We start from the raw sequence: 20,250 nt of genomic DNA on the forward strand, positions 1-20,250 counted from the left end.
AGGGGGATTTTGGGCCCATTTAAGATTAATTAATCAGATGGGATGGGGAACTTCTGGGTGCTGGAGCAGCACAAAAGGGTTCCTCTTGCCATGAGGTGTTTCTGCCTCCCCACGAGGGTTTGGGGATTAACTCCCTGATCCAGGATTCCAATCCCCTGCTGGGGGCTCTGGCTCTGCCTCCCGGATCTGGCTGCCCCAAATCCCTGCCCGGGGCACCGCTGGGCTCTCCTCACCCTCCTCTTCCCACCGGGAATGAACGAGACTCTCTGAGCCACCAGGAACAGGCAGGAAGGTGGCACAAATCCTCCCTCGGGCGCTGGGATGATGGAAAACACCCAGGATTCATCCCTCGGCTCGGCAGCCAAGAGGAAGGATGTGGCCAAGCCGTGGGAGCCACTTCCCACGGGGAGCAGGAGCTGCTGGGGGGGCAGGGAAGGAGTGGGGGGAGCTGCCAGCAGGGCCCCGTGTCCTACATTTGGGGCTGGCTTTGGTGCGGGGTGTTCTCTGTCCCCACTGGCACCACATCCAGCCTTGTCCCTGTCCACATCCAGCCCCAATTCCAGCCCCAATTCCATCCCAAATTCCATCCCCAATTCCATCCCCATCCCCATCCAGCCCCTCTCCAGCCCCGTTCCTATCCACATCCATCCCCAGTTCCATCCCCAATCCCAAATGGGGATGGGGCTGCTCCTGCCCCATCCCAAAGGGAACGGGGATACTCCTGCCCCATCCCAAAAAGGGACAGGGCCGCCCCTGCCCCATCCCAAATGGGAACAGGGATGCTCTGCCCCATCCCAAAAGGGAAGGGGGATGTTCCTCCCCCATCCCAAAAGGGGACGGGGCTGCCCTGCTCCAACTCCCCAAGCGGAGCCACGCTCCCCTGGTGTTCCAGTGGGACAATTCCCATCACCTCCCCCCCAAATATCCCCACTCCCCACCAGGGCTGGGACGGGGTTGGCTTCGCACCCCCCATCCCCCGTGTCCTTCCATGTCCCCAAATGTCCCCTTCTGTCCTTTTCCCATCAGTTTCACTGTAGACCCAGTGTTGGGGGGCTGGGAGGGCGTGTGGGGTCACCGGGGGTGCCCTGGGAGACTCTGGGGAGCACCGGGGTGCTCTGGAGTGGGGGATCCACAGAGCTCTGGGGGGGCCAGGAACTGCTCCGGGCTGGGGCTGGGCTGGCCCGGGGGGGCTGCGGGGCTAATCCGGGCTAATCCCGGCCTGGCACGGGCACCTGCCCACACCTGGAAAATCCCACACGTGCCCGAGCCCTTCATAAGGGGCAGAGCCCGGTCCTGGCTCATCCCCGTGCTCTCCCGGCTGCGATCCGTGCCCGAAATCCGCCGCGATGATGAAGCTCTGGGCAGCGCTGCTGCTGGCCGGGCTCATGGGCAGCCTGGCCACTGCCCGTGAGCTGGGGACACGGGTGGTGCAGGGGTGGCACCGGGGTGGCACTGCGGGTGGCACTGGGGTGGCACCAGGGTGGCACCAGGGTGGCACTGGAGGGGTCCTGGTGGGTGCGGGATGGGGGTCAGGGTGCCCAGGGTGTTACCAGACTGGTGGGGGGGGGGGGTCCTGGGGCTCCTGACCCCCACCCAGGTGGGCGATGCCACCTCTCCTCTTCTTCCCACAGGCCCCGTGGAGAAGTTGGATTTCGAGGGACTCCTGGCGGAGCTCGGCAACCTGCTGGACCCCGATGAGGGACCACAGGAGCTGGAGGACCCCAGGGAGAAACCTCAGGAGCTGCTGGACCCTGATGAGGGTCCACAGGAGCTGGAGGACCCCAAGGAGAAACCCCAGGAGCTGTGGTGGCTGCTGGACCCCAACGAGGAACCCCAGGAGCTGCCGGAGCCGCTGTTTCCCAATGAGGAACCCCAGGAGCTGCTGGGGCTGCTGGACCCCAACGAGGAACCCCAGGAGCTGCTGGGACTGCTGGACCCCAACGAGGAACCCCAGGAGCTGCTGGGACTGTTGGACCCCAACGAGGAACCCCAGGAGCTGCTGGGACTGCTGGACCCCAACGAGGAACCCCAGGAGCTGGAGGAACCCGAAGTGAACCCCGCAGAGCCCGAGGATTCTGAAGAGAGCCCAGAGGAGTCTGAGGATCCTGAAGCAAGCCTTGAGGAATCCGAGGATCCCGAAGAGAGCCTGGAGGAGTCCGAGGATCCCGAAGCAAACCGTGAGGAGTCTGAGGATCCTGAAGAGAGCCCAGAGGAATCTGAGGATGCTGAAGAAAGGCCAGAGGAGTCAGAAGATCCTGAAGAGAGCCCAGAGGAGTCCGAGGATCCAGAAGCAAGCCCTGAGGAATCCGAGGATCCTGAAGAGAGCCCAGAGGAATCTGAGGATCCTGAAGAGAGCCCAGAGGAATCCGAGGATTCTGAAGAGAGCCCAGAGGAATCCGAGGATTCTGAAGAGAGCCTAGAGGAGGCTGAAGATCCTGAAGAGAGCCCAGAGGAGTCTGAGGATCCTGAAGCAAACCCTGAGGAGCCCGAGGATCCTGAAGAGAGCCCAGAGGAGTCCGAGGATCCAGAAGCAAGCCCTGAGGAATCCGAGGATCCTGAAGAGAGCCCAGAGGAATCCGAGGATCCTGAAGAGAGCCCAGAGGAATCTGAGGATCCCGAAGAAAGCCCAGAGGAGTCAGAAGATCCTGAAGAGAGCCCAGAGGATTCAGAAGATCCTGAAGAGAGCCCTGAGGATTCTGAAGAGAGCCCAGAGGAGTCCGAGGATCCCAAAGCAAACCCTGAGGAGCCCGAGGATCCTGAAGAGAGCCCAGAGGAATCTGAGGATCCTGAAGAAAGCCCAGAGGAGTCAGAAGATCCTGAAGAGAGCCCTGAGGAGTCTGAAGAGGGCCCAGAGGAGCCCGAGGATTCTGAAGCAAACCCTGAGGAGCCTGAGGATCCTGAAGAGGGCCCAGAGGAATCTGAGGATCCTGAAGAAAGCCCAGAGGAGTCAGAAGATCCTGAAGAGAGCCCTGAGGAGTCTGAAGAAAGCTCTGAGGAATCTGGGGATTCTGAAGAGAGCCCAGAGGAATCTGAAGATCCTGAAGATCCTGAGGATCCTGAAGCAAACCCTGAGGAGCCCGAGGATCCTGAAGAGAGCCCAGAGGAATCTGAAGATCCTGAAGAGAGCCCTGAGGAGTCTGAAGATCCTGAGGATCCTGAAGCAAACCCTGAGGAGCCCGAGGATCCAGAAGAGAGCCCAGAGGAATCTGAAGATCCTGAAGAGAGCCCTGAGGAGCCCGAGGATCCTGAAGAGAGCCCAGAGGAATCTGAGGATCCTGAAGAGAGCCCTGAGGAGCCCGAGGATCCTGAAGAGAGCCCAGAGGAATCTGAGGATCCCGAAGAGGGCCCTGAGGAGTCGGAGGAGCTCAGCGTGGATCCAAGTGTCCTGGTGGAACTGGCAGAAAAACTGAAAGGTTTGCAAACCCCCAAAACCCCGTGAACCCCCCAGGGAAGGGCAGATCTGGTTTGGGACCCCCCTAAAACCCCCTGGACCCCCAGGGAAGGTCAGATCTGGTTTGGAACCCCCCTAAAACCCACTGGACCTCCCAGGAAAGGGCATATCTGGTTTGGGATCCCCCTAAAATCCCCCAGACCTCCCAGGAAAGGGCAGATCTAATTTGGGATCCCCCTTAAATTCCCCGGACCCCCAGGGAAGGGCAGATCTTTGGGTTCTGTCTCTGTTCCAAGGCGGGGTCACTTTGCTCCAGAGGGTTGGGAACGATCCCAAATCCCTGTCCCAGCTCCGATGGGGAGGGAACGGGAGGGTCAGATCCCCCCGAGGCACAGACAGAGCCAGGACAGGGGACAGTGGCACTGCTGGGGCGTCACAGGGGGGGTCAGGACGTGCCAGGTGCCAGCGCCACCGCTTTGGGTGGGGGGGGGTGACCCCGAGGAGGGGGCGAGGAGCCCCTCGGGGTGCTGGAGACCCCCGGTTTTGCCCCCGCAGAGGCGCAGGAAGCCGAGAAGAACGAGGGGGTCCTGTCTCATCTGATGGACGCGATTAACTGGCTGGTGACCCGCCTGAGCAACCACCTCTTCGGGTGCGCACGGGGGCTCGGGCTGCTGCCCCGAGGTCAGCGCCCCAGAACGGCTCCCGGGCCCTCCCCGCGCCTGGGGGGGTGGGGGGGCGGCTGGGGAGGGTCCCAAGGTGGGATGGGGGTGCTGGGCCGGGGCTCAGCTCGGCTGTGTTTTCTCTTTTCCAGGTGAGCGGTGAGCACCGTGAGCGCTCCCCCCAGGGCCGGGGGACGGATCCTGCTGCCCCCGCTGAGCTCCCGGCTCGTCCCGCGGCTTTCCCCGCTCCAGGCACCCCCCGCACCCCGCCCCGCACATCCCAAATAAAGCCGATCCCAAACGCCGCCCGTCGTGTCCTGCCGGCTCTTGGAGGGTGGGGGGAAATGGGGTCGGGGCCAGCACAATGAACCGAGGACCCCCCCACCCCATCCCGCTGCGCTTTTTTGGGGTCTTCAGCCGCGTCTTCCATCCTCATCCATCCCGGAGACTCTCCCGCGGCTCCGCAGGGACGCGGGGACCCCTCCAGCTGTGCCCCAGCTGTGCCTCCGGGTCCTGCAAACCCCAGAGCCGCAGACCCCAACGCCCAGCCCCCCTTCCCCGTCCCCAAACTCTCGGTCACAGCCCGGAGCTGGGCCCGGCCCTCGTTAGGGGGGTTAGGGGGGGTCGCTGTCTCCCGAGGCTCTCCCAGGGCGGGCAGGGGCAGCTCGGGGGTCCCCACGGGGGTCCCCAGCTCACTGGGGGTGGCACACGGGGACCCCTGGGAGGCCGGGGGGTGGCGGGGGACAGCTTGGTCCCCTCTGCCACTCCCAGCACCTCCTGTCCTTGTCCCTTTCCCGTCTCTCCTCACTGCGGGGGTGACCGTCAGCCTTTGTTGGGGGGGGGGGTCCCAGACAATCCCTGGGGATGTCGCCGGTGCCACGGTTGGTCCCATCCCCCCCTGCACGGGGGCCGAGCTGTTGGATTGGCAGCTCTGGCACCCCCCGGCTGTGCCAGAGCCCTGCCCGGAGGGGGGCGGGGGGCTGCGGTTTCCATGGCGATGGCGATGAGGTGGCAGCTCCGTGGGAAGCGGGAGGTCGGGGGAGGAGATGGGGGGGGGGGGGGGGGGCTGGGGGGAGCAGCTCCGCGTCTTTGGGGAGCCGCGGGACCCTCCCGAGGGACCTCGGCCCCGCCCGGGATCAGCCCGCTCCCGGTTCCGGGAAGTCCTGGGGGTTGTCCCCCCCAAAAACCCCGCACGGGCCCAGGCCACGCGGCTGAACTGGTGCCCACTGGTTCCCAGTTTGGGAGCCCAGTAAAGGGCGTCTCGTGGCTCTGTTTCCACTCTCTGCTCACCCCCAACTCACTCAGCTCTCCAAGGGTGGGGGAACACCCGAAATTTCTGATTTCCCCCTCAATAAATCCCCTCTAGGAACAAACCCGGCCCCTCCCGGCACAGGGAAATGCCTCATCCCGGAGTGAAGAGCTGCCTCATCCTCATCCTCATCCTCATCCTCATCCTCATCCTCCTCCTCCTCTCTGGCTGACATCTCACCGCGCCACCTCCCACCGCTGCCGGGCAGCTTTTTCCCCAAACCTGACGGTTTTTTGGGCCGTTTTTCCCCAGGGAAAGGCTGGGGGGGGATGCAGAGCCCCGCTGGGAGCCGGCCCAGGGACGCCGAGGGGGAGGACAAATGAATTCGGTGTGAGCTCCCAGCGCAGGTGAGAGAATTCACAGCTTCACAAAAATCTGCTTTTCCGGCTGGTTTGGGGTGGTTTTTTTTTTTCTCTTTTTTTTTTTCCCCAGGAAAAAGCTGGCGGTGAGCAGAGCCGGGCTCTGAGTGGGATGTCCCCAGGGAGGTGGCACAAGTCGTTCCCGACAGCTCCTGGCGCTGTCATTGTCCCCCGAGGGGGAATCGAGCGTGATTTGGGGTTGCAGCGGGGTTGGGATCAGGCTCCTGCTGCTGGGACCCACCCGGGTGGGGCCACCCGGTGTGAAAGTGTCACCTGCGGCCACCTGGGGCGCGGGGCCGGGCGTGACGCTGTCCCCAAATCGCGGGAATTGACCCCAAATAAAGGACGGAGCAGAAAAACGGAGCGGGGCGGGGCGGAGGGGGGGCGCAGTTCGGGGACCCCACAGAGTTTTGGGATCAGCAGGGTGGTGACATCCAGGTGACATCAGCAGCTGCCAGGTGGTGACGTGGAAGTGACGTCATCAGCTCCCAGGTGGTGACATCCAAACACGTGACCTCCTGCTGGCTCCCGGGATGTCCCCGCCCGGAGCGGTGGCCCCAAAAGGCCGCGATGTCCCCAGTAAAGGGAGTCGGGGTCACTGGGGATACTGGGGGCACTGGGGTGCAGCCCCCACCCCACACCTCCGAGGCCAGGGAAGGTTTTTCCTGGGTCTGAAGGCCGGGATGGGGTGGGATGGAGGGATGGGGTTGGGGTGGCTCTGGGGGTCCCTCGGAAGGAGCAGGGACAAGGAGCACCCCGCGATGCCCCCTCCAGCCCCCGTCCCCTCGGGAGCACCCCCAGGTCAGCCGGGATGTGGATCCTGGAGCTGGAGCCTCAGCCGGATGCGGGGACCCCACTGGGAGCAGCCGCACTCGGAGGAACCGATCCTAATTAATTTCGGTTCATCGAGTAATTAATGGATTTGCCTGGGAAGGCTCGGGAAATCCCCGTTCCCTGCACGGAGCTGCGCGGGGAGCCGGGGGTCCCCCGGGGTCTCAGCTTTGACCCTGGAAAAGGCCCCCCAAGCCCCCCCTGCTCCCGGTGTCTGCGGAGGGGCCGGGGCCGCTCATCCCGAGGGATTTTTCCCCGGAGCTGGCGCGGATCCCCCGTTCCCTCCGGGAATGCCGGCGCGGCTCCACGCCTGGGTCGGGGCCAGGTTGGCCCAGGTGTCGCCGCGGGCCCCGGGGGACATCAGGGGCCGTTCCGGGGGGGTTCGGCAGCCCCGGCTGCGGAGCCGCGGGACAGGGGCGGCAGCTGGGCGAGGACGCTGCCAAACGGGCAAAGCCGTGCCCGCAGCTCAACATCTGGGGCCCGCGGTCGCCGTCCAGCCAGCAGTGCCCCGGCCTGTGCCAAGGCTGCCTCCTCCTCCTCTTCCTCCTCCTCCTCCTCTTCCTCCTCCGAGCCCGGCCAGGGGCGGCACGTTTGGGGAGGAACAATTTCCACGCCCTGGGAATGTCGCGACAGGCGCCGGGAGCCCCCGCGCCGGGAGGAACCGGTCCCAAGAAGGGGGGGACCCCCTTGTCGGGATCCCCCGGGGTGTGTGAGGGGTGGCCGTGGCCGCGAAGAGCAGAGGGGGGACACTGGGGTGGCACCCAGGGGTGCGGGTTGGGCCTGTCCCAGTGTCCTGGGACCCCAGGGCTGTGCTGTACCCCCCGTTCCTGGGACCCCAAATCCCCCCAGCACCCCCAGGGCAGTGCCAAACGCAAATTCTGATTCTCCAAATCCCCCCCCCCCTCCCCGAGCACTGCTGAACCCCAAATCCCGACTCTCCAAATCCCTCCAGGGCTGTGCTGAACCCCAAATTCTGATTCTCCAAATCCCCCCGGCAGTGCCGAATCCCAACCCCACCCGGCAGAGGCCGCCCAGGTCCTCTCGAGCCCCCCCGCCCGTGGATCCCAGCCTGGACAAGTCCCGGCTCCCCCAAATCTCCGCTGCCGCCGGGATGGGGGCGCTGGGGACCCCCCGAGCGGGTCGGGGGACACCCGGGGGGGGCTCGGCTGCTGAGGGCTCCCGCCAGCAGAGGTCAGCTCCGGCCCGGGGATGCGGGAGCCGCTGGCGTGCGGCTCCACGTGCGGCTCCATGGGTGATTCCCTGTGATTCCCAGTCTGATTCCCTGTGATGCCATGGATGATTTAATGTGCGTTCCCAGTCTGATTCCATGTGTGATTCCATGGGCGATTCTCTGTAATTCCATGGACGATTTAATGTGTGATTCCCAGTCTGATTCCATGTGATTCCCTGTGTGATTCCATGTGCAATTCTCGGTCTGATTTCATGTGGTTGCCTGTGATTCCATGGATGATTCCATGTGCAATTCTTGGTCTGATTTCATGTGTTGTTTCATAGGTGGTTCCCTGTGATTCCATCTGCAATTCCCATGGTGATTCCCTGTGCGATTCCATGTGGGATCCCATGGGTGATTCCCGGTCTGATTCCCTGTGAAATTTCCTGTGTGATTCCATGGCTTACTCCCTGTGATCCCACATGAAATTCCATGTGAAATTCTCGGTCTGATTCCATGTGATTCCCTGCGCGATTCCACGTGCAATTCCATGAGTGATTCCTGGCAGGAAAGGCCCCTCTGAGGTGGTTCTGGGGGTGTTTCCGAGCAGGAAAATCCCCTCTCAAGGAGGTTCTGGGGGATTCCCGGCAGGAAAAGCTCCTCTCCAGGGGGTTCTGTTCCACAAAGTTCTTTTTTCCCTGCCCCTTTCTCTCCCTCCTTCCCAGCTCTGGGGAACTGGAGCAGGAAAATGGGGAAGGGGAACCTGAGGAAGGGGAAACTGAGGCAGGAGCCATGCGAGAGGCTCACCCCGCACATGTCAGGTGCTCCCCACTCTGTTACCCACACGCGGACGTTTTGGGGGGGCAGGAGGTCCCCCCCGCGTGTCCCCAGCCCCTTCTCCAGCACCAGCATTTCCACAATTTCCATCGGGGTGGGGAAATTCCCCCCGGAGCCTCCGGGACCCCGTGGTTGGGGTTTGGAGACCCCAAAACTCAGCCGAGGGGGACCCCGGGGACAGCGTCCCTTTGTCGCCGCCGCCCCCGCGCCACCTCTCGCCGGTGCCACCATCGCTCAAAGTGACAAACACGGGTCACCGAGCGCTGGCCGCAGCCCCCCGCCCTCCCCAAGCCCGGGGCCCCCCAAGCCCTCATTTCTCCCTAATTGCATTCCCCAGTGTTATGCAAATGAGGCGGCCCGGGCGCAGCTGCCGGGATTAAATTAGACCCCGTTAATACGCGCTAATTGCGCTTCCGCACGGGCCCAGGAATTCCAGGCGGGCCGCGGGGGCCTCGGCCAATATTTACTCTGGAAATTGCCCTCCCCTCCAGGCCGCGGCCCCGCCGGGGGCACCCGGGACACCGGGCCGGGGGGGACACGGGGCCGGGGCCGGGATGAGCTTTCCTCGTTCTCATCAGCCCCAAACTCGGCTCAATCCGTGCCTTTGGGGTGGCTCCATCCCCTTTTCCAGCTGGAACACCCCCGGGTGGAGCTGCGTCCACGTGAGGCATCATCCAGGTGGAGCAGCCCGAGTTTCTTTTTCTGGAACTTTTGGGAGGGCTCCGCGTCCCCCTAAATCCTGGTGGAGCTGTTCTTGTCCCCCTTGAGGATGAGGATGATGATGATGATTTCAGGGTGTTTCCCTGAGGAAGGGTCACGTTGTGGGGGATATTTCGGGAGGGACAAGCTCCGGACATGCCACACCTTCCCTGGGGAGGCACTGCCCATCCCTGGGGGTCCGCACTGCCCAGAGCCCCCCCGGCAGAGAGGGGCACCGGGGCTGGGGGTGTCACCAGTGCCAGGGAATGCGCGGGGGGGGGGGGGATGTGGGGTGAGGGGACCCCCGAGAGAGGGAAGGGTTAAATGGGGTGGGAGGAGGATGGAAAGGGGGGACGCGGGAGGGGGGGACATCCCCCCATCCTTATGGGGGTCCCCAGGAGTGGGAGGGCTTTGGGGAGGAGGTGGGCGGCTCCTGGGGTGGGCACAGCCGGGGATTTGGGGACCCCTGCCCTGGGCACGGGTGACACGGGTGACACGGGTGACACGGGTGACACGGGTGACACGGGTGACGCTTCCCTGCTGCCCGCAGCGGGGACCCCCAGCACCCACCCGGGCGGGGCTGGGGGGGGCTGTGCCCGTTCCTGGGCGTGGGAGGGGAGGGGAAGGGAAAGGGGAAGAGAGGGGAAAAGAGAAGGAGAAGAGAAGGGGAGAAGGGGAAGGGGAAAAAGAAAGGAAGGAGAAGGGAAAGGGGAAAAAGGAAGGAGAAGGGAAGGGAAAGGGGATAATGGAAGGGAAAGGGGATAATGGAAGGGAAAGGGGAGAAAGAAAGGAAAGGGAAAGGAAGAGGATAAAGGAAGAAGAAATTAAGGAGAAGAGGATAAGGGAAGGGAAAGAGGAAGAAGAAAGGGAAGGGAAGGGGATAAAGGAAAGAAAGGGGAAGGAGAAGAAGAAGGGAAGGGGATAAGGGAAGGGAAGGGGGAAGGAGAAGAAGAAAGGAAGGAAAAAGGGATAAGGGAAGGGAAAGGGGAAGGGAAAGAAGAAAGGAAGGAGAAGAAGGGGATGAGGGAAAGGAAGGCCATGAGGGAAGGGAACATCTTTGCCGAGCGTTCCCGGGGGGGCCGCGGCCGCCGTAACCCCAACAGTTGCGGGGCCCCCGCACAATGGGCTCAGCGGCGGCACGTGGCCGGCGCAGACAATGCCCCGCACCCCCCGGGGGTCCCGCGGCCCCGGGGGAGCCCGGGCCGTGTCCCCCCTTCCCCGGGGCGCCCACCGGCCCCTTTGTGCGGGTGCCGGGACCTGTTGGAGCCATCTGTCAGGGGGGGCCCGCAACAGGCAGATTTATCGGCCGCAATCTGTTCCTGCCGTCCGGGCCGCGCGCCGGGAAGGGAGCCGCGGAGCCGACTAATGAATTAATTAGTATTCCCCGTAATCCCGGCCTGCCGCCGCCGCTATTCCCAGCGCTCCCAGGCAGCGGAGAAGGGTCCTGCGGGGCTGGCAGGGATTTGGAGGGCAGCGGATGGATGAGGAGGGGGTCAGGGGGATGATTACTGGGGTGTCATCGCTGTCCCCCGCTTGCACCTCCTGCCCCAAGGTGGGGGAACGCCAGGTCCGAGGGGCTCCCCCAGTCCCCAGACGAAGTAAAACGACCCAGAACCCCCGGAATTTCGGGGGGGGGGTCGTCTTTTTCTGCCCCCCGCTCTTCCTTCCCGGGGGCTGCCGAGCCCCGAGGTCCCTTCCCCTGCCTGTCCCCAGCCCGGCCGGGCCCCTTCTGGCTCTGCCGAGCGCTAATTACTCCCCTTCGCTCTCTCACTACAGCCGCGAGGGGGTCACAGCCCCCGCGCCCATCCCCAGCACCCGGGCGGGAGCCGGTGCCACCCTCGGTGCCACCCTCGGTGTCACCAGGGCAGTGCCCAGCGAGGGGAGCGGCGGGTGACGGCACCCCCCAGGCCTGTGGCGCTGGTGGCACTGTCACATCGTGTCCTGGGGGATGGGGGATGGGGACCGAGTGCCGGGGGTGTCCTGGGGCTGGGTGAACTGGGGGGGACATCCAGGGGGGGCCCTATCCGGGGGCTCCATCCATGGGGGTCCATTCAGGGGCTCATCCAGAGGGATCCATCCAAAGGGGCCCACTCAAGGGCTCCCAAGATCCGGGGGTGTCCCCGAGTCCCCATCCAGGGGTTCCCAAGATCCGGGGGTGTCCCCGAGTCCCCTCCCAGGGGTTCCCAAGATCCGGGGGTGTCCCCGAGTCCCCTCCCAGGGGTTCCCAAGATCCGGGGGTGTCCCCGAGTCCCCACCTAGCGGTTCCCAAGAGCCAAGGGTGTCCCCGAGCCCCCATCCAGGGGTTCCCAATAACCGGGGGTGTCCCCCCCCGCCAGTCCCCAACACCGGGACGCTCGGGCGCTGCCGTCGGGGTCCCGGTGGGGCCGCGGGAGGAGCCGGGTCCGGTCACTCCCCCCCGTGGGAGGAGCCACGCGGGACCCGCGGCCGGGCAGGAGCCGCGGGCAGCGCGGAGCTCTCAAAACCGCCCGAGCGCGGAGGCGTCGCTGCCCGCTGCGCTCCCGGTGCGCTCCCGGTGCCGCTCGGCGGGAGCTGCCCGCGCCCCCGGGGCTGACCCCGCCATGTCCCCGGGCGAGTGACACAAGTGACAGCGGGGACTCGCTGTGGTGCCCAGGTAAGGGCGGACCGGGATCCCGGTACTCTGCTCCGGGGGTGCCCCCGACGGGGCTCCGCGGCCGCTCGGTGCTCCCGGTCCCCCCGGGATGGCGCGGGGGGCTCTGCCCCGACGGTGGAGCGGCGGGACCCCGGCACGGGGGGGAGTTGAGGGGCGGGATGGGGTCACAGCCGCTGCCCCCGGTACCCGCTGGGGACGGAGCCGCGGTCCCGGGGCCGGGGGGGGGATCACAGCGAGGGTTCGGTGAGCCCCGGGCGCGGCGGGGCCGGGGTCTCGCTGGCGATGGAGGGGATGGTGGCGAAGGAAGCGATTCCCTCAGGCAATTCCCTCTTTGTGTAATTTCTTCCTTTTTTATTTTGAAATCAATATTCTGTAGAAAGAAAGCAAAATCCCCTTAAAAATCCCAACGGGACTTCCAAAGAGAGAGATTTTCCCTCGAGAAGGGAGCCCCAAACTCGGGGATTTCCTCCCGGGATGGATCCCGGGAGCAGCGAGGTGTGGGAGGACCCCCGTGGATGGGGGGGAAAGGGACCCCCGGCTGCAGCTTGGGGGGATTTTGGGACCGATCTGCAGCGGTTTGGGGCCGATCTCAATGTGGCCATCCCCTCATCCCACCAGAGGGAATCGGCACCAGCCAGACCCATCCCCTCACCCCAAAAACGATCCTTCTCTGCCCTCACCCCCCTCGATTTCCCATCCTCGGCCAGACCCCCGGTGCTCCGCGAGGAGTTAATTGGGGCCGCGTAGTCTTTTGGGGATACAACAGCAATTAACACCCTAATCCTGCCCGGGAGCCCCATCATGCATATTAAGAGTGGGATTTTCCGCGTGGGATGCTCGGGAAAGGGGAGCAGCGGCTCGGGCAGCACTTCCAGCAAAGCTGCTTAGGGGCTAAAGCTTTATGGAATGAGCCGGGGCGGTGATGGGATCTGGGGGGGCCGATTAATGGGGACCTGGGGCCGCCACCGAGGGCTCGGGGAAGGAAAATCTCTGACCGGGAATTGCCAGCCCCCTTTTGTCACCCCCCCCCATGTGACAGTCGGGGTGGAGGGTGTGACAGGAAGGGATTCAGGAGTGGGAATCACCCCGAAAAGGGATGGTTGGAAGCTCTGGGAATGTTGCTGGAGCTCAGGGAGAGGCATCTCCCAAGTAAAATTCAGCATCTCCCAAATAAAATCCACTGGAAATTGAGAGGGAAATAGGTGGAAAAAAGGAATCCACAGGTGCTGGTGGGCCTGGAGGGAGATTTTCCCAACATTCTGAGGATTCTCCCTCTGGGATCCATCCCCACGTCCCCGTCCCTCCCTTGCAGGTGCCCCAGACCTGCGCCAAGCCCTCGGACATGGCCGAGCTCGTCAGCAGCCAGGCCTGGCTGGAGGAAATGCCGGCAGCCAAGGCCGAGCTGAAGGAGGGGGACACCAGGACCGCTCCCTTCGCGCTGGTGCCGGCCCTGACCGAGGAGCACGACAGCGTGGAGGAGGAGGAGGAGGAGGAAGAGGACGGCGAGAAGCCCAAGAGGAGGGGCCCCAAAAAGAAGAAGATGACCAAGGCCAGGCTGGAGCGGTTCCGGGCGCGGCGGGTCAAGGCCAACGCCCGGGAGCGCACGAGGATGCACGGCCTGAACGACGCCCTGGACAACCTGCGCAGGGTCATGCCCTGCTACTCCAAAACCCAGAAGCTCTCCAAGATCGAGACGCTGCGGCTGGCCAGGAACTACATCTGGGCCCTGTCCGAGGTGCTGGAGACGGGGCAGACGCCCGAGGGGAAGAGCTTCGTGGAGATGCTGTGCAAGGGGCTGTCGCAGCCCACCAGCAACCTGGTGGCCGGCTGCCTGCAGCTGGGCCCGCAGCCGCTCTTCGTGGAGAAGCACGAGGAGAAGCCCTGCGAGCCGGCCCTGGCTGGCCACTCCTTTGGCTACCAGGGGCTGCCCAGCCCCCCGTACGGCTCCATGGAGTCCCACCTGCTGCACCTGAAGCCGCCGGCCTTCAAGAGCCTGGTGGATGCTTCCTTCGGGAGCCACCCCTCTGACTGCTCCACGCCTCCCTACGAGGGGCCCCTGACGCCGCCCCTGAGCATCAGCGGGAACTTCTCCCTGAAGCAGGACGGGTCCCCGGAGCTGGAGAAATCCTACCCCTTCATGGCCCACTACCCCTCGGTCAGCCTGGCCGGAGGCCACGGACACGGCTCCCACTTCCAGAGCTCCGTGCCCCGCTACGAGATCCCGCTGGACGTCAGCTTCGAGTCCTTCCCACCCCACGTGGCCGGGCCCCAGCTCGGCGCCATCTTCAACGAGTAGCGGGGCTGGGCACGGGTTTGGGGCGGGGAGAAGTCGGGTGTGGAGCCGTCCCAGGGATGGACACAGACGGGTGAGGGACCTTGAGCATCTCTGCAGGACGTGGCCCTGGAGGTGGCCGGTGTCACCGCGCTGCTGTCCCAGCTGTCCCCTGGAGCCATTCTGGACTCTGAGTGGTCACTGCTGCATCCCCCAGAGATGCTCCTGAAGGTGTTTCTGCCTCTGGGATGTCCATCCTGACAGCAGGTCCAGCCCTGGGATTGTCCATCCTCTCCCTGTCCCCCCTGGTGTGGGGACACAGCCCCTCCTGCCCCTTGGGGTGACCACTGTCCCTTCCCCAAGCTCCAGTAGGGTCATGGATTTCCCAGTCCAGCAGTGGCCGGGTGGGAATGAGACGGACACTTGTGGGAAACCAGCACGGAAAATTCCCACTCCAGGGAGAACCTTTTCCTTCTGCCATCATGGATGGGGGGACAGTGTCCAGGGATGGGGGGACAGTGTCCAGGAATGGGGGGACAGTGTCCAGGGATGGGGGGGACAATGTCCAGGGATGGGAGGACAGTGTCCAGGGACAGTGGTCCATTGCCCCATGATGGTGGCCCAGCCAGGCCCTGTGGCCATCCCTCCACTGCTCCCCTCCCCAACCTCACCCTGCCCTGTGCCCCACAACACACCTGGGAACCTCGAATGGGATCCCAGTGATCCCTCCCAGAATCCCAATGGGATTGGGATCCCGCTGGTCTGGGTGGGATCCCGCTGGTCTGGGTGGGATCCCGCTGGTCTGGGTGGGATCCCACTGGTCTGGGTGGGATCCCGCTGATGTGGATGGGATCCTGCTGATCCCTCCCACAATCCCAGCTGGAACAGGAGCCACCGACCCCCTCTCCCTTCCAGGGCCTCGTCTCCTCTCGGTTCACAGCTTCCCCTCCCCTGCTCTGAGTCCTGAGCACCAACAAAAACCTGTCTTAATTCCCTGCTTTATTTATTAATCACTGTGTGTGAGGAATCCTAATTTATTTCCTCCTGTTTTCCACGGAAATCTGGGATATGCCCAAGGTTTTTCCCCCTTCGCCTTCCAGGCTCGTAGTGGGAATTCTCTGCTTGGAGACATCATGGTTTTTGCCGTGCTGGTGCTCCAGGTTTATTTATTAGCCATTATTTATTTAATTTATTTCCCTCACCACCTGATTTTTTTTTTCCCCGCTGGTGATAAACCCCAATATTTCCATATTTAACTCCGTATTTAACGGCCATTCCAAGGATTTGGGATCCTGCCAACAGCTCCCAACTCCTCTGGGCATTTTGAGATGAGCAATAACTTTTAAATGCTATGCAACGATTTTATTTTGTTTCTCAAAGAAAATCCAGGCAACTATTTTTGACGCCCCACTGGCCTCGCGAGCCTGGCTGGCCAAACCTCCCTGGTTTTGTATAAAGTTGGGAATTTGGAGATGATTTGAGGTCCCTGCCCAGCCCCCAGGTCCTGGGGCTTCTTCCCTTTTGTACTGAAAATGTTTTATCCTTTTGTAAAGAGAGCAGATTTGGGGTTTTTAGCTCAAATAAAGTCGTGGTTTTGTTTCAAGCAGCTTTGCCCTGGGGCTGTTGTCTTCTTTTTGGGGGGGCTGGGGTGAGGGTGGGGGGCTGCCAGAGGATCTGAGCGCCCTGTGCTGGGGTCCAGCTGGGATCCCTGACCTTGGAGCCGGGCTCTGTGGGATTGGGGGAATTTGGGGGTACCAAGAATGGGGCAGAGCAGAGCCCTGAGGGTCCCAGGACTGATTTGGGGTCCCAGGACCTGGCGTACAGGACAGCCCTGGGGGCACTGGGGGGATTTGGGGTACCAAGAATGGGGCAGAGCAGAGCCCTGAGGGTGCTGGGGGGATTTGGGGTCCCAGGAAACGAGCAGAGAAGGGTACTGGGAGGATTTGGGGTATCAGGAAATGGGGCACAGCACAGTCCTGGGGTCCCAGGACTGATTTGGGGTCCCAGAAACGGGGGTACAGGACAGCCCTGGGGGTACCGAGGGGATTTGTGGTACCAGGAACGGGGCAGAGCAGGATACTGGGGGGAGTTTGGGTCGCAAGAAGGGGGGTACAGAACAGCCCTCGGGGTACCGAGGGGATGTGGGGAGCTGAGATTTGTCCCAACCGCTCCACGGAGGGGACACGGCCGTCCTGACTTCACCCCATCTCCTCCCCCGCAGTCCCTCCGTCCCTCTCCAGCTGTGCCCCGACCCCTCGGCAGCGTCTGGCGGCCTTGGGGGCGCGTCCCCCCCGCGTCCCCTCGCGTGGGGACCCCGCTCCGCGTGTCCCGCCCCGCTGTCCCCCGGCCCCGCGCCGGCTGTGCCGGGGCCCGGGGGAGCCGCCGCCGCTCGGCCCCGCAAGCTGCGCCCGGCTCGGGCAGGGGGCGGGGGGCTCTCCGGGGGCCCCCGCAGCTGCAGCCGGGCCGGGGGGGCCCTGCGGGACCGCTCCGAGCGAGAAGCGGGCCGAGCACGGGCGGAGGGCGGGGGGGACCTCGTGTGTCCCCAAAAAAAGGGATTTAGGGACAGGGATGGGGATGCGCCGGGCGGGGATGGAGCTGCCTGGGATGGACCTACCTGGACTGGATTTACCTGGGAGGGGGCTCACCCTGCCCCGCTCCGGGGGAGGTGGTGGGGGGGGGGGGACCACGCGACATCAACGTGTCACCCAGCCGCGTGTGCACGGAGGGACAGAAATAGAGGGGTGGGACACCAACACCGGGCTGGGACAGAAACCCCGGGCTGTGACACAAACCCCGGGCTGGGACACCAACCCAGGGCTGGGACACCCCCGTGAGCCCCACACGCCCCCACAGCTCCATGCCAGACACTCCCCACGCCCCTCTCGCACCCCCCCCGGTGGCATCAGGACCACCGCCCCCGCCCCAGCGATGCCCTGGGAGCCCTGGGCTGAGGACAGCGGCCGGGCCGAGGGTCAAGCTGTGCCCCCGGCCCCCCCGGCCCCTCTCCCGCTGGCCGGTGGCCAAAGCCCGCTCGGTGCCAGCTCCCCCGGGCACGTGTGCGCCCTTCCAGCAGCCCCAGCCCGTGCCAGCAGGGCAGGAGCCGTGCCAGGCCCGCGCTGCGAGGGCACAGCTGGCCCCCGGCTCGCGCGGGGAGGGGGCACGGAGCACCCGGGGGTGGGGGTGCCCCCCGTGTCCCCGCAGGACGCCGGGACGGGGGGGGTGGCACTGCTGAGGACGGACACGCTCACTGCGCCGAGCCCGGGGGCCGTGGGGAGGGTCCCTCGTCCCCTCTGTGGATCTTTGGACACCCCACAGCCCCTCCCCAGGGGTCCCACAGGTGAGGGGACATGGGGCAGGTGGGGTCGGGGGGCAGCTTCCTCTTCCATCCCACCTGGGGGATTCCCGGGGGGGGCGTTGGGGGGTCCAGCCCTGGCCAAAGCCAAAGGAGGGGACACTGACCCATGGAGGGGACATCCTGACCCATAGAGGGGACACTGACCCACAGAGGGGACACTGACCAATGGAGGAGACATCCTGACCCATAGAGGGGACATCCTGACCCATAGAGGGGACACTGACCCACGGAGGGGACACTGACCCATGGAGGGGACATCCTGACCCATAGAGGGGACACTGACCCACAGAGGGGACACTGACCAATGGAGGGGACATCCTGACCCATAGAGGGGACACTGACCCACGGAGGGGACTCCCTGTCCCATGCAGGGGACATCCTGACCCATAGAGGGGACACTGACCAATGGAGGGGACATCCTGACCCATAGAGGGGACACTGACCCACGGAGGGGACTCCCTGACCCATGGAGGGGACATCCTGACCCATAGAGGGGACACTGACCCACAGAGGGGACACTGACCCATGGAGGGGACTCCCTGTCCCACCTCCCCCATTGGGGACCAGCCCCCAGCCCCGGGGGTCACGGTTAGGGGTCGCCCTGGTTTCCCTGGCAGGGTGGGGCTGCCCAGGGCTGGATAATTGCTAAGCCCCCCTAAAGCCCGGCTTTCAGGGCTGTAATTCTGATATTTGTCTGTAATCTGATAACACCGCCGGCCAGGAGCTCCTAATGTGCCCGGCTCGGGAAACCGCGCGGATTTTCCCACTAAGCCGGGATATCGGGCTGTGGGGTCTTGACTTAATCGTCTTTTCCCTCGTGGGGACAGCGGATTTTGGCAAACGAACTTTTCCTGTTGTTTGGAGGGGGGAGAGGAGCCGCCGTGGTCCTGGGAGGATGGAGGTGGTGGCACGCTGGTGGCCCCGGGGAACCGGGGGTTAAACGGGGTCGTGCAAGGCCGCGACCTCCAGGTGCAAAACCCCTGTCACCGTCACCCTGGCGGCCCTCGGGAGCGGTTTCTTCTCTCCGTCAGCTCCAGGGGTTGGTCCTGGATGAGGCTGTGAAGGTGGGGGTCTCCTCTGTGGGGTGTCCCATTCCTGCGGCGTCATCCATCTGTCTGTCCATCCATCCATGGAGTCTGTCCATCCGTCTGTCCGTCCATGGATTCTATCCATCCATCTGTCTGTCCGTCCATCCATGGATTCCATCCATCCATGGAGTCTGTCCATCTGTCTGTCTGTCAGTCCCTCCATCCCTGTGTCCATCCATCCCTCCATCCATCATCCATCTGTTCATCCATCCATCCATCCCTGTCCATCCATCCATCCATCCATCCATCCATCCATCCCCGTCCATATATCCCTATGTCCATCCATCCATCATCCATCTGTCCGTCCATCCATCCATCCATCCATCCCTGTCCATATATCCCTATGTCCATCCATCCATCCATCTGTCCGTCCATCCATCCCTGTGTCCATCTATCCCTCCATCCATCATCCATCCATCTGTCCATCCATCCATCCCTGTGTCCATCCATCCCTCCATCCATCATCCATCTGTCCCTCCATCCATCATCCATCTGTCCGTCCGTCCATCCATCCATCCATCCATCCATCCCTGTCCATCTATCCCTATGTCCATCCATCCATCCATCTGCCTGTCCGTCCATCCCTCCATCCGTGGTCCCCAGCCAGGGCAGGAACCGTTCCCTGTGCTGCCACTGAGGGCTGGGAACACTGGGAACACTGGGAACTGTCCCCAGGCCCGGCAGGGCGGGGGGTGGCATCGGGGCTGTTCTCCCCGTGCCGGCAGATCCCCGGAGCCCTCCTGGGAGACTTCGGGAACCCCATCCAGCCCCTTCCCTGGTAGCTGCCAAGGCAAATTCTCACAAAACCTCCGAGCTTTGGTTATTTTTTTCCTGCTCTAATACAAGTTTGGGAAGCTCCCGGCTTAATCCGCACCAGATAAACCAACAGCGCGGAGATTTGGAGTTATTGACGGAGTCTCTGCTCGGGCGAGATTAGAGCTCGGCTTAACGATGTTGCAGGAGGGTTTGGGGGCGGTTTAATCAGAATTTGTACAGCAATAATCCCATCTTTAAACTCGTCCCCGGGCCAATCCCTCCCAAGTTGTAATCGGGGGGGGGGGAGATGAGGAGGTCTCGGGGGTGTTTCCAGCCCAAATGAGTCGGGGGGAGTTCACACGGCAGAGAGGAGATTTAGGGGGATTTTGGGGTGAAATTCCTCCCTGTGAGGGTGGGGAGGGCCTGGCACAGGGTGCGCAGAGGAGCTGAGGATCCCTGGAAGTGTCTGAAGGGGGTTTGGAGCACGCAGGGACAAGGGGAGGTGACCCTGTGACCCGGCAGTGGTGGCGCTGGATGGGCTTCAAGTCCCTCCCAGCCCAACCCATTCCTGCATTCGAGCACCCCCGCCTTCGATTCTTCCCGCAGAGTCCCCGCACAAAACCCCACAAATCAAAACCACGCCGTGAACTCAAACCAGCACCGAGCGCCGGCTCCGCCATTCCCCCCCCCCGCCCCACAAACCCTCCACGAGCTCCTCTCCCGTGCCTCAGTTTCCCCCGGGGAATCACCGAAACCTCGCCCGGCGGGGACGCGGCGGCTTTTGTGGCTCCGCGGCGCTTTCAGGGAGCACAAAGGGGCCCCGGCGGCACAGATGGAGCCTTTCAGAGGGGACCCGGGCTCCTTTCGCCGTCTGCCGCCGGGCGCTGCCTC

At 63.8% G+C, this 20,250-nt stretch overlaps 3 protein-coding genes across 3 annotated transcripts in view; all 3 read left to right on the top strand.

The window, feature by feature from the left end:
* The window catches only part of PDE1B (phosphodiesterase 1B), a 214,943-nt gene that overhangs the window by 29,967 nt on the left and 164,726 nt on the right, over positions 1-20,250 (top strand). The gene's annotated exons all lie outside the window — the stretch shown is intronic.
* LOC137487103 (cell surface glycoprotein 1-like) lies at positions 1,347-3,231 on the top strand. The gene is made up of 3 exons (XM_068212743.1): positions 1,347-1,407; positions 1,632-3,135; positions 3,222-3,231. Exons 1-3 carry the CDS (start codon positions 1,347-1,349, stop codon positions 3,229-3,231), a joined length of 1,575 nt encoding a protein of 524 aa, XP_068068844.1.
* On the top strand, positions 13,166-14,211 carry NEUROD4 (neuronal differentiation 4). The gene has a single exon (XM_068212208.1). The coding sequence runs from the start codon at positions 13,231-13,233 to the stop codon at positions 14,182-14,184; it is 954 nt and encodes a 317-aa protein (XP_068068309.1). The 5' UTR covers positions 13,166-13,230; the 3' UTR covers positions 14,185-14,211.

The sequence above is a fragment of the Anomalospiza imberbis genome, chromosome 22 (assembly GCF_031753505.1).
Source record: "Anomalospiza imberbis isolate Cuckoo-Finch-1a 21T00152 chromosome 22, ASM3175350v1, whole genome shotgun sequence".
In the NCBI taxonomy this organism is placed as follows: domain Eukaryota; kingdom Metazoa; phylum Chordata; class Aves; order Passeriformes; family Viduidae; genus Anomalospiza; species Anomalospiza imberbis.

What these genes read in the sequence shown, in the direction of transcription:
- LOC137487103 (XM_068212743.1), top strand. Translation starts at nt 1,347, where the DNA reads ATGATGAAGCTCTGGGCAGCGCTGCTGCTGGCCGGGCTCATGGGCAGC. An exon ending in GGGCAGCCTGGCCACTGCCC is followed by an intron (nt 1,408 to 1,631) that starts GTGAGCTGGGGA and finishes TTCTTCCCACAG; the next exon opens with GCCCCGTGGAGAAGTTGGAT.
- NEUROD4 (XM_068212208.1), top strand. Translation starts at nt 13,231, where the DNA reads ATGGCCGAGCTCGTCAGCAGCCAGGCCTGGCTGGAGGAAATGCCGGCA.